The following is a 12,183-nucleotide window of genomic DNA, read 5'->3' on the forward strand; positions in this document are numbered from 1 at the left end:
CACCGTTCTTGTGATTGTTAGTGGTCATATTGGTGTGATCAGAAACCCAACACTTGTATTTTGTGTGCCCACCATAATGTGAAGGACTGGAGTGTGTCCGCTCTGTAGATCTACATATTCAGAATTGGAAAAAGTCTGGTTTCTATTACTGCCCGATTACAACGCTCAGGAATCAGTGGCTACTATGGTTTAGGTTATACAACGATACACAAAATCATCCTCACTTACCTTCCATCTATCACGCACCACCCACAATATGGATCCTTTGCCTGAGTACATTCATTGCAGCTCAAATATCGGTCACAGTCCTGCACGGGAACACGATGCACCTATACACACAGGATGTACAATTTACAATGCTTTACAGATGAGTTGCTATCACCATTACGACATTGGCAAAATACCTCACAAATCTGTACAAGGCCCAAGAAACATGTTACACCACTTCCCAATAACGCATGTGGTAGGATAAACGTACAGATAATATTGAGAATTACCTTGCTGGAGATGAATTTACTTTTACAGAGACTGTCCCAACTCAAGAAAGGAGCTCAGAAATTTCCTGTCACGATGGAGCTTGCAAGCCACTACTCCAAACATTGTCTATGGGAGTGCCGGAGTTAGCAGAGCAATGTATTGAGCCATCTCTGACTATCCCACAGATGGAACAGTTCTCAGGATCAATGGTGGTCTTGGTGTTTGGGCCCCTAAAAATCTCTAACATCATCTTGAACGAATAAGTAATAGCTTTTAAAGACATTGTCCCAATTCGAAAGGTTATACTAGGAGACAGAGAAATGATGACTATCATATGCAGTTTAGAGACTGACAAAATTTAAATTTTTCACAATATATTGCTTCAGTGTTTTTAGGTTTTGTGGTCAGAAGTTTCTAAGTACAATTATAAGCATTCATAAAAGTTTTTAATCTATTATTGACAAGTTCAACAAATTTATACAAAGACTCACTATAATTATAGCGTTGACCTTTATTTTTCTGCATTATAGCCTGGCATGTGGGCTATTAGCTTCTGAGCCAAATCCGGACTGATGGCAACCCATTCTTGTCTAATCGGTGCTTGGAGTTTTTCACAATTGATGTATTTCTGTTTGTCCCCCCACTTTCTGAAGATTGATCACAGGTTCTCAATGGGATTGAGACCTGGGAGTTTCCTGTCCATGGACTCAAAACTTCATTGTTTTGTTCACCGAGCCAGTCATCATGCTGCAAAAAGAACTGTTCATCATAACATTGCTCCTGGATGGTTAGGAGAAGCTGCTCTTGGAAGAATAATACTGTTCTTTAGCATTTGGTGATAAACAATGCTTTTTTCAGTATGATGGCGCACCATGTTACAAGGCAAAAATGCTAACTAAGCGGCTTGGTGAACAAAACACTGCCATTTTCGGGCACATGGCCAGAAAATTTCCTAGATCTTATCCCATTGACAAACTGTTGTCAATCTGTTAAAAGTGGGTGGACAACTAGAAATATAGAAATTGTGATAAACTCCAAGTACCAGTTAAGCAAAAATGAGTTTCCATCAGTCAGGATTGGGTCCAGAAGCTGATATCCAGCAAACCAATGCATAAAGCAGAAGTCCTGTAAAATAAGGGGTTACTATTGTAAATATTGAGTCTTTGCATAAACTTGATGTAAGTCACTAAAAGTATGAAAAATCCTGAAATGCTTATAATTGTACTTCAGTAGCCATAGAATTATCTTGCTAATGGATCTAAAAAACAAAAAACTAAAGCAGTAAATTTAGTAAAATCAAAAATTTGTGTCAGTCTCAAAACTTTTGGCTCCACACATAAGGAAACACAATATAATCAAAACAGAACAACAATTTAATTCAATGTGAATGCCCAAATTACTATGGAACATACATGTGACTGCTATCAGGTATGTGCAGATCAAGGGTATGCACTACTGTTTCATAAACTGCTTTGCTTTTTCTCTAAGGGTGCGATTCCTAAGTACGGCTGCCGCATACCTGACAGCCACGCCACACCTGTAGGAATGAATGAGAGCATGACTTTGTAGCAACAATAGAGTGCTACCTGTAAACTCGTCTGCACTAACACACGGATGAACTCAGCCACAGGGCGCGTTCACACATCAGTTTTTCTCGGGCGAGTGCTATCTGTGTTGGCACTTGTACCTACAGTTGTGGCCAACAGTATTGACACCCCTGCAATTCTGTCAGATAATACTCAGTTTCTTCCTGAAAATGATTGCAAACACAAATTCTTTGGTATTATTATCTTCATTTAATTTGTCTTAAATGAAAAAACACAAAAAGAATTGTCCTAAAGCCAAATTGGATATAATTCCACACCAAACATAAAAAAGGGGGTGGACAAAAGTATTGGCACTGTTCAAAAAATCATGTGATGCTTCTCTAATTTGTGTAATTACCAGCACCTGTAACTTACCTGTGGCACCTAACAGGTGTTGGCAATAACTAAATCACACTTGCAGCCAGTTGACATGGATTAACCCCTTCACCCCAAAGCCTGTTTTCACCTAAGTGACACGGCCAATTTTTACAATTCTGACCACTGTCACTTTATGAGGTCATAACTCTGAAACGCTTCAACGGATCCTGGTGATTCTGAGATTGTTTTCTCGTGACATATTGTACTTTATGATAGTGGTAAAACTTCTTCGATATGACTTGCATTTATTTGTGAAAAAAACAGAAATTTGTCGAAAATTATGAAAATTTAGCAATTTTCAAAATTTTTCGGTTTTATGCCCTTAAATTAGAGAGTTATATCACATAATATAGTTAATAAACAACATTTCCCACATGTCTGCTTTACATCAGCACAATTTTGGAAACATAATTTTTTTTTGTTAGGGAGTTATAAGGGTTAAAAGTTGACCAGCGATTTCTCATTTTTGCAACAAAATTTGCAAAACCATTTTTTTTACAGACCACCTCACACTTGAAGTGACTTTGAGGGGTCTATATGACAGAAAATGTCCAAAAGTGACACCATTCTAAAAACTACACCCCTCAAGGTACTCTAAGCCACATTCAAAAAGTTTATTAACCCTTCAGGTGCTTCACAGGAATTTTTGGAATGTTTAAAAAAAATTGAACATTTAACTTTTTTTTCACAAAATTTTTACTTCAGATCCAATTTGTTTTATTTTACCAAGGGTAACAGGAGAAATTGGACCAAAAAAGTTGTTGTACAATTTGTCCTGAGTACGCCGATACCCCACATGTTGGGGTAAACCATTGATTGGGCACATGGCAGAGCTCGGAAGGGAAGGAGCGCCATTTGACTTTTCAATGCAAAATTGGCTGGAATTGAGATCGGAACCCATGTCGTGTTTGGAGAGCCCCTGACGTGCCTAAACAGTGGAAACCCCCACAAGTGACACCATTTTGGAAAGTAGACCCTCTAAGGAACTAATCTAGATGTGTGGTGAGCACTTTGAACCTCCAAGTGCTTCACAGAAGTTTATAATGTGGAGCCGTAAAAAAAATTAATATTAATTTTCACAAAAAATGATCTTTTTGCCCCAAATTTTTTATTTTCCCAAGGGTAGCAGGATAAATTGGACCCCAAAAGTTGTTGTGCAATTTGTCCTGAGTACGCTGATACTTCATATATGGGGATAAACCACTGTTTGGGTGCATGGCAGAGCTCGGAAGGGAAGGAGCGCCATTTGACTTTTCAATGCAAAATTGGCTGGAATTGAGATCAGAACCCATGTCGTGTTTGGAGAGCCCCTGACGTGCCTAAACAGTGGAAACCCCCACAAGTGACACCATTTTGGAAAGTAGACCCTCTAAGGAACTAATCTAGATGTGTGGTGAGCACTTTGAACCTCCAAGTGCTTCACAGAAGTTTATAATGTGGAGCCGTAAAAAAAATTAATATTAATTTTCACAAAAAATGATCTTTTTGCCCCAAATTTTTTATTTTCCCAAGGGTAGCAGGTTAAATTGGACCCCAAAAGTTGTTGTGCAATTTGTCCTGAGTACGCTGATACTTCATATATGGGGATAAACCACTGTTTGGGCGCATGGCAGAGCTCGGAAGGAAAGGAGCGCCATTTGACTTTTCAATGCAAAATTGGCTGGAATTGAGATCGGAACCCATGTCGTGTTTGGAGAGCCCCTGACGTGCCTAAACAGTGGAAACCCCCACAAGTGACACCATTTTGGAAAGTAGACCCTCTAAGGAACTAATCTAGATGTGTGGTGAGCACTTTGAACTTCCAAGTGCTTCACAGAAGTTTATAATGTGGAGCCGTAAAAAAAATTAATATTAATTTTCACAAAAAATGATATTTTTGCCCCACATTTTTTATTTTCCCAAGGGTAGCAGGATAAATTGGACCCCAAAAGTTGTTGTGCAATTTGTCCTGAGTACGCTGATACTTCATATATGGGGATAAACCACTGTTTGGGCACATGGCAGAGCTCGGAAGGGAAGGAGCGCCATTTGACTTTTCAATGCAAAATTGGCTGGAATTGAGATCGGAACCCATGTCGTGTTTGGAGAGCCCCTGACGTGCCTAAACAGTGGAAACCCCCACAAGTGACACCATTTTGGAAAGAAGACCCCCTAAGGAACTTATTTAGATGTGTGGTGAGCACTTTTAACCCCCAGTTGTTTCACTAAAGTTTAGAATGTAGCGCTGTGAAAATCAAAAAATCATTTTTTCTTTCCACAAAATGATGTTTTAGCCCGCAATTTTTTTTCCCCCAAGGGTAACAGGAGAAATTGGACCACAAAAGTTATTGTCCAATTTGTCCTGAGTACGCTGATACCCCATACATTGGGGGGAACCACTGTTTGGGCGCACGGCAGAGCTCGGAAGGGAAGGAGCGCCGTTTGAAATGCAGACTTAGATGGATTGGTCTGCAGGTGTCATGTTGCATTTGCAGAGCCCCTGATGTACCTAAACAGTAGAAACCCCCCACAAGTGACCCCATATTGGAAACTAGACCCCCCACGGAACTTATCTAGATGTGTTGTGAGAACTTTGAACCAACAAGTGTTTCACTACAGTTTATCACGCAGAGCCATGAAAATAAAAAATATTTTTTTTTCCACGAAAATTATATTTTAGCCCCCACATTTTTATTTTCCCAAGGGTAACAGGAGAAATTGGACAACAAAAGTTGTTGTCCAATTTGTCCTGAGTACGCTGATACTTCATATATGGGGATAAACCACTGTTTGGGCGCACGGCAGAGCTCGGAAGGGAAGGAGCGCTGTTTGAAATGCAGACTTAGATGGATTGGTCTGCAGGTGTCATGTTGCATTTGCAGAGCCCCTGATGTACCTAAACAGTAGAAACCCCCCACAAGTGACCCCATATTGGAAACTAGACCCCCCACGGAACTTATCTAGATGTGTTGTGAGAACTTTGAACCAACAAGTGTTTCACTACAGTTTATCACGCAGAGCCATGAAAATAAAAAATATTTTTTTTTTCACGAAAATTATATTTTAGCCCCCACATTTTTATTTTCCCAAGGGTAACAGGAGAAATTGGACAACAAAAGTTGTTGTCCAATTTGTCCTGAGTACGCTGATACTTCATATATGGGGATAAACCACTGTTTGGGCGCACGGCAGAGCTCGGAAGGGAAGGAGCGCCGTTTGAAATGCAGACTTAGATGGATTGGTCTGCAGGTGTCATGTTGCATTTGCAGAGCCCCTGATGTACCTAAACAGTAGAAACCCCCCACAAGTGACCCCATATTGGAAACTAGACCCCCCACGGAACTTATCTAGATGTGTTGTGAGAACTTTGAACCCCCAAGTGCTTCACTACAGTTTATAACGCAGAGCCGCGAAAATAAAAAATATATTTTTTTCCACGAAAATTATATTTTAGCCCCCATGTTTTTATTTTCCCAAGGGTAAGGCTGGTTTCACACTTGCGTTTTTTTTAAAAACGCATGTGTGAAAAAATGCATGTAATCGCGGTAAAACGCATGCGTTTTTTTAGACGCATGCGTTTTTATAGAAAAACACAAGAAAACAAGAAAAAACCAAAAAACCCTAACCCTACCCCTAACCCTACCCCTACCCCTAACCTGAAATACGTGGCACTGAAATACGTGGCACTGAAATACGTTTATATACGTATATACGTATATAAGTGCCACGATATTTCAGTGGCCACGTATATAAGTGCCACGTATATAAGTGCCACGTATATAAGTGCCACGTATATAAGTGCCACGTATATAAGTGCCACGTATTTCATGTACATGCCACAATATTTAAGTGCCACGTATTTAAGTGCCACGTATTTAAGTGCCACGTATTTAAGTGTCACGTATTTAAGTGCCACGTATTTAAGTGCCACGTATTTAAGTGCCACGTATTTCACGTAAATGCCACGATATTTCAGTGCCACGTATTTCACTGAAATACCGTGGCACTTAAATACGTGGCACTGAAATATCGTGGCACTGAAATACGTGGCACTGAAATACGTGGCACTGAAATACTTGGCACTGAAATACTTGGCACTGAAATACTTGGCACTGAAATACGTGGCACTATGACTGTCAGAAAATGTTCATTAAACGGTTAGGGATCAGTTTAGGGGTAGGGTTAGGGTTTGGATCCCTTTATCACCTTGATGGTGGTGGGTGACTTTTCAGTGTGTGTTCTGTTTTTTTTCTATAAAAACGCATGCGTTTTTAACGCAAACAAACGCGTTGAGATCGGACGCCATGTCGCGTTTGGAAAGCCCCTGATGTGCCTAAACAGTGAAAACTCCCCAATTCTAACTGAAACCCTAACCCCAACCCTAACCCTAGTCCTAACCCTAGCGCTACTTTCACACTAGCGTTTTTTTGCATACGTCGCAATGCGTCGTTTTGGCGAAAAAACGCATCCTGCAAAGTCATCTGCAGGATGCGTTTTTTCCCCATAGACTAACATTAGCGACGTATTGACACACGTCGCAAGCGTCGTGCGACGGTTGCGTCGTGTTGTGGCGGACCGCCGGCAGCAAAAAACGTTACATGTAACTTTTTTTGTGCTGACGGTCCACCATTTCCGACCGCGCATGCGCGGCTGGAACTCCGCCCCCACCTCCCCGCACCTCACAATGGGGCAGCGGATGCGTGGAAAAACAGCATCCGCTGCCCCCGTTGTGCAGCGCTTGCACAGTATGCGTCGGTATGTCGGGCCGACGCAGCGCGACTGCCCCGTACCGACGCTAGTGTGAAAGTAGCCTAACGGGAAAATGGAAATAAATATATTTTTTTAAATTTCATTATTTTTCCTAACTAAGGGGGTGATGAAGGGGGATTTGATTTACTTATATAGCGTTTTTTGGGCGGATTTTTATGGTTGGCAGCCGTCACACACTAAAAGACGCTTTTTATTGCAAACAATAGTTTTTGCATCACCACATTTTGAGAGCTATAATTTTTCCATATTTTGGTCCACAGAGTCATGTGAGATCTTGTTTTTTGCAGGACGAGTTGACGTTTTTGCTGGTACCATTTTTGGGTACATGACATTTTTTGATCGCTTTTTATTCCGATTTTTGGGAGGCGGAATGAACAAAAACCAGCAATTCCTGAAATTCTTTTAGGGGGTGCGTTTATACCGTTCCGCGTTTGGTAAAAAGGATAAAGCAGTTTTATTCTTCGGGTCAGTACGATTACAGCGATAACTCATTTATATAATTTTTTTATGTTTTGGCGCTTTTACACAATAAAAACTATTTTATATAAAAAATAATTGTTTTTGCATCGCTTTATTCTGAGAGCTATAACTTTTTTATTTTTCTGCTGATGATGCTGTATGGCGGCTTTTTTTTTGCGGGACAAGATGACGTTTTCAGCGGTACCATGGTTATTTATATCCGTCTTTTTGATCGCGTGTTATTCCACTTTTTGTTTGGCGGTATGAGAATAAAGCGTTGTTTTTTGCCTCGTTTTTTTTTTTTTTTTTTTACGGTGTTCACTGAAGGGGTTAACTAGTGATATAGTTTTATAGGTGGGGTTGTTACGGACGCGGCGATACTAAATATGTGTACTTTTATTGTGTGGTGTTTTTTTTATTTAGATAAAGAAATGTATTTATGGGAATATATATATATTTTTTTTCTTTATTTAGGAATTTTTTTTTTTTTTTTTTTTACACATGTGGAAAAATTTTTTTTTTACTTTTTTACTTTGTCCCAGGAGGGGACATCACAGATCGGTGATCAGACCGTGTGCATAGCACTCGGTCTGATCACCGATGTGACAGGCACATTGCAGAGGCTTGCCGGCGCCTGCTATGAGGATTCTCAGCAGACGCCGGCAAGCAGGGTCATCTTATGACCCGGAAGGAGTCCCCCGGCCATCTTGGATCCGGGGACTCCTTCCAGGTCACCGGAGCAGCGCGATCTCATCGCGTTGCTCCGGTGGGAGAGCACAGGGAGCCCCCGTCCCTGCGCGATCCCCCTCTATGCCCCTGTCACTATTGACAGCGGCATCAGAGGGGTTAAATGCCCGCGATCGGCGACAGCGCCGATCGTGGGCATTGCTGCGGGGTGTCAGCTGTCATATACAGCTGACACCCGCACCCGATCACCGCGGCGCTCAGCGTGAGACCGCGGTGATCGGGGCGCCGTACTAGTACTGCGGCTGTCAGTAATGCAGTGGCGGCAGCGCAGTACTAGTACGGCGCATGTCGGGAAGGGGTTAAAGTTGACTCAACCTCTGTTTTGTGTCCTTTTGTGTACCACATTGAGCATGGAGAAAAGAAAGAAGACCTGTCTGAGGACTTGAGAAACCAAATTGTGAGGAAGCATGAGCAAACTCAAGGCTACAAGTCCATCTCCATAGACCTGAATGTTCCTGTATCTACCGTGCGCAGTGTCATCAAGAAGTTTAAAGCCCATGGCACTGTGGCTAACCTCCCTAGATGTGGACGGAAAAGAAAAATTGACAAGAGATTTCAACGCAAGATTGTGCAGATGTTGGATAAAGAACCTTCTCTAACATCCAAACAAGTTCAAGCTGCCCTGCAGTCCGAGGGTACAACAGTGTCAACCCGTACTATCCGTCGGCATCTGAATGAAAAGGGACTGTATGGTAGGAGACCCAGGAAGTCCCCACTTCTTACCCCGAGACATAAAAAAGCCAGGCTGGAGTTTGCCAAAACTTACCTGAAAAAGCCTAAAACGTTTTGGAAGAATGTTCTCTGGTCAGATGAGACAAAAGTTGAGCTTTTTGGGCAAAGGCATCAACATAGTTTACAGGAGAAAAAAAGAGGCATTCAAAGAAAAGAACACGGTCCCTACAGTCAAACATGGCAGAGGTTCCCTGATGTTTTGGGGTTGCTTTGCTGCCTCTGGCACTGGACTGCTTGACCGTGTGCATGGCATTATGAAGTCTGAAGACTACCAACAAATTTTGCAGCATGATGTAGGGCCCAGTGTGAGAAAGCTGGGTCTCCCTCAGAGGTCATGGGTCTTCCAGCAGGACAATGACCCAAAACACACTTCAAAAAGCACTAGAAAATGGTTTCAGAGAAAGCACTGGAGACTTCTAAGGTGGCCAGCAATGAGTCCAGACCTGAATCCCACAGAACACCTGTGGAGAGATCTAAAAATGGCAGTTTGGAGAAGGCACCCTTCAAATATCAGGGACCTGGAGCAGTTTGCCAAAGAAGAATGGTCTAAAATTCCAGCAGAGCATTGTAAGAAACTCATTGATGGTTACCGGAAGCAGTTGGTCGCAGTTATTTTGGCTAAAGGTTGTGCAACCAAGTATTAGGCTGAGGGTGCCAATACTTTTGTTTGGCCCATTTTTGGAGTTTTGTGTGAAATGATCAATGTTTTGCTTTTTGCTTCATTCTCTTTGAAGATAATACCAAAGAATTTGTGATTGCAATCATTTTCAGGAAGAAACTGAGTATTATCTGACAGAATTGCAGGGGTGTCAATACTTTTGGCCACAAATGTATAATACTCTATGGGGCGGATGATCCCTGTGTTATATCTACGGTTCCGGGAAAGAACTGGACAGCACATGGATGCCATCCGACTGTTGTCAATTTTTCACAGACTGATTGATAGGAGAAGCTTTTTTTCTTCTCATGAGATATGCTCTGACGACGCTCACTGTTGAAACTAGGATCAATATTCTCCTATGAGAAAAATCACTGAAGTGTGTATGAGCCCTAAAGGATCTGGTTTTGCAGTCCATGCATGTAGCTGTGAATATTAGAATTTACCAACCTTCTTCTTAGTCATGACATAGATGTGTTCTTTGGTAGCATCAAAAACCATCCCATTTTTGACTGTACTTTTGGTATCAAATGGCACAAATCTGTACTCTCTCGAGTGCTTCCCAAGAAAAGCCTACAAACAACATTCAACAATTAAGTTTACTCAGTTCAGAGACTAAACAAAAAAAAAAAAGAAAATAAAAATGATGAAATGATAAATTGTAAGTCAGGATACTTGTCTGTTACCGGGTGTACTAGTCTTTACGCTGCACTATTACAAGCATATTCAGAATGAAGAACTTGTCGCTGAGCTAGTCGATCTGCGGGAGGCCTTAGGCATAAAGGGATGCATGCTTAACCAGTGCCGACAACGCTCTACGTTCAGCACTTGGCACAGAGAATGAGTGTGCAGCATGTGGGATGAAAGGAATATCTGCATAATTATTGTTTCCACTTTCCCTCTCAGGGATCTCACAGAAAAGTCATTTAAGATGAATAACATCACGCTGCAACTTCACTGGAGCATTTCAGTTACATGCTATGCACTGAAAAGGATCCAGATACATAAGAATAGGATTGTGGCAACAATCTGATTTCTTTGAGCAGCAGTCTGGCTTCAGAGATTGATGTTAAGAACTTATTGAAGTAGTTCTAAAAGTTGATGGTTGCCTTGCTAAACACTTTGTTAGAAAGTAAAAGGAAATTGATAAGAAAATGGGACCGAGGGTAAAAGTCACCCTTCTCCAAGTTTGGCCAATGTAACGGAACTTGCTTTGTGCCATCAATCTTCTCAGTTGGCTACAGGCTTTACGCTAGGGATGGGCTGCACCTCAATGGGGAAGGTGCAGCTGTGCTGGGGGAGAAAATGGTTAGAAGGTTGGAGGAGTGTTTAAACTAGGGAATGGGGGGGAGGGTATTCATTTTATAGGTGGGGAAGATAGTGCAGATAGAGACCTGGGCACAAATAAGGAAGTTGGGGGTGGCGGAGGCATGGGGGGTGGGGTTAGAACAGTTAGTAATTTAAGAAAGAATAGAGGTACAGAGAGGAACATCAAGTGCATGTATACTAATGCTAGAAGCCTCGCCAACAAAATGGACGAATTAGAACTAATGTTGTTGGAGCATAATTATGATATGGTGGGGATATCTGAAACATGGCTGGATGAGAGCCATGACTGGGCTGTTAACTTGCAGGGCTATAGCCTTTTCAGAAATGACCGTACAGATAAGCGAGGGGGAGGGGTGTGTCTGTTTGTAAAATCAACCTTAAAACCCATCCTGCGTGATAATATAGGTGAATCTAATGAAAGAGTCCCTGTGGGTGGAGATAAGGGGAGGGGGAAAAAATAATAAATTACTGATAGGGGTTTGTTATAAATCTCCAAAAATAATGGAAGCAATGGAGAATATCCTCGTAAAGCAAATAGATGAAGCTGCGACTCAAGGAGAAGTCATTATTATGGGGGACTTCAACTACCCTGAAATAGATTGGGGAACAGAAACCTGCAGTTCCAGTAAAGGTAATCGGTTTTTGACAACTATAAGAGACAATTACCTTTCACAACTGGTTCAGGACCCAACAAGAAGGGGGGCACTGCTAGACCTAATATTAACCAACAGGCCAGACCGCATATCAAATATAAGGGTTTGGGGTCACTTGGGGAATAGTGATCACAAAATAATAAGTTTTCATGTCTCCTTTAATAAGATGTGTAGTAGAGGGGTGACAAGGACACTAAACTTCAGGAGGGCAAATTTCCAACGGATGAGAGAGGATCTTGGTGCAATTAACTGGGACGATATCCTGAGACATAAAAGTACACAAAGAAAATGGGAGACGTTTATTAGCATCCTGGATAGGATCTGTGCACAGTATATACCGTATGGGAATAAACATACTAGAAATAGGAGGAAACCAATATGGCTAAATAAAGCTGTAAGGGGCGCAATAAGTGAC

General features: G+C 41.6%; 1 protein-coding gene across 4 annotated transcripts in view; it reads right to left on the reverse strand.

Annotated features, from left to right (window-relative positions):
• The window catches only part of PLXNB2 (plexin B2), a 280,779-nt gene that overhangs the window by 68,382 nt on the left and 200,214 nt on the right, over window positions 1-12,183 (reverse strand). For all 4 annotated transcript variants that reach the window (XM_077264920.1, XM_077264921.1, XM_077264922.1 and 1 more), the window contains 2 exons: window positions 10,237-10,359; window positions 229-329 (listed from right to left, as the gene is read on the reverse strand). In XM_077264920.1, the coding sequence (XP_077121035.1) occupies window positions 229-329; window positions 10,237-10,359 (224 nt within the window). The remainder of the gene's footprint in view (window positions 1-228; window positions 330-10,236; window positions 10,360-12,183) is intronic.

Source organism: Ranitomeya variabilis, chromosome 5, assembly GCF_051348905.1.
Source record: "Ranitomeya variabilis isolate aRanVar5 chromosome 5, aRanVar5.hap1, whole genome shotgun sequence".
In the NCBI taxonomy this organism is placed as follows: Eukaryota; Metazoa; Chordata; class Amphibia; order Anura; family Dendrobatidae; genus Ranitomeya; species Ranitomeya variabilis.